General features: G+C 37.6%; 1 protein-coding gene across 1 annotated transcript; it reads right to left on the reverse strand.

Moving 5' to 3' along the window:
- Positions 1 to 606, reverse strand: LOC101898496 (uncharacterized). Its single transcript, XM_005183939.4, has 2 exons — positions 474 to 606; positions 1 to 392 (listed from the first exon to the last, which is right to left on the reverse strand). Exons 1-2 carry the CDS (start codon positions 519 to 521, stop codon positions 27 to 29), a joined length of 414 nt encoding a protein of 137 aa, XP_005183996.2. The 5' UTR covers positions 522 to 606; the 3' UTR covers positions 1 to 26.
- Positions 607 to 884: the final 278 nt, after the last annotated feature.

The raw sequence follows: 884 nt of genomic DNA on the forward strand, positions 1-884 counted from the left end.
TTATTGTGGTTTTTGTTTTCCTTCACTTATGTTCCCCTATAGGTGGTATATCCAAATGGTGATAGCAGCAATGGCACATGATAATGCTGGCCTCGTTCACATCTTATCACAATCTCAACGAAGGGATAAAAACTCGACACCTTACAGCTGTCGAAATAGTTATGGACATGGAATTTTAATTTGTAAAAGCCATTTTCAAAATCTTTAAAATCCAATAACTGACCAACACGACCATCTGAGTTGGTAGAATGTTGAGACAATTCCTGCCACTGGCCGCCGTCTAATTGTCGATAGAGAGTTAGGGGTAAATTGGCCACAGCTTTGCCAAGGGCTGTGTCTAGGACGTGACAGGATATGGTGCGATTGTTGTTCATTGTGTCAGCTTTGAGATTCTTGAGATTTGCAAAAAAAAAAAAAAAAGAAATCGAAAGTTAGTTTGGGTTTGCATTACAGGCATGCATGCATTTACTTACCTCACCAGTCTCCACCCGTAAACGAATGCGTTCCCAGCCGCTGCTCATTTTGAAATGTCGCCTTTGGAAGTCGTAATCTCTTTTTGAGGTTTTTGTGTTTTCTTTTGTTATCTTCTTAACTAAGTGTGTTTAACTTTAGACATATTTTATTTAAAATGTACAGGGGATTGTGTTTTATATCATATTTTTCATTTATTATAACATTTAGCACAGTTGGGGTGAGAAAAATAGCAGGGAAATAAAATTAAATGTTTTCGAAGAAAATTGCTTGGAATTTTTGGCATGGAGAAGGAATCGAGATAGACCCATAGTTACTTTTGAGGATCTTCATAGAATCACTTTCTGAGTCGATTAATGCATGTCAAACCGTCTGCCCGTCCTTCCATCTGTCCATGTATTCTTGTGAAAAAA

This window comes from Musca domestica, unplaced genomic scaffold (genome assembly GCF_030504385.1).
Source record: "Musca domestica strain aabys unplaced genomic scaffold, Musca_domestica.polishedcontigs.V.1.1 20, whole genome shotgun sequence".
Classification (NCBI taxonomy): domain Eukaryota; kingdom Metazoa; phylum Arthropoda; class Insecta; order Diptera; family Muscidae; genus Musca; species Musca domestica.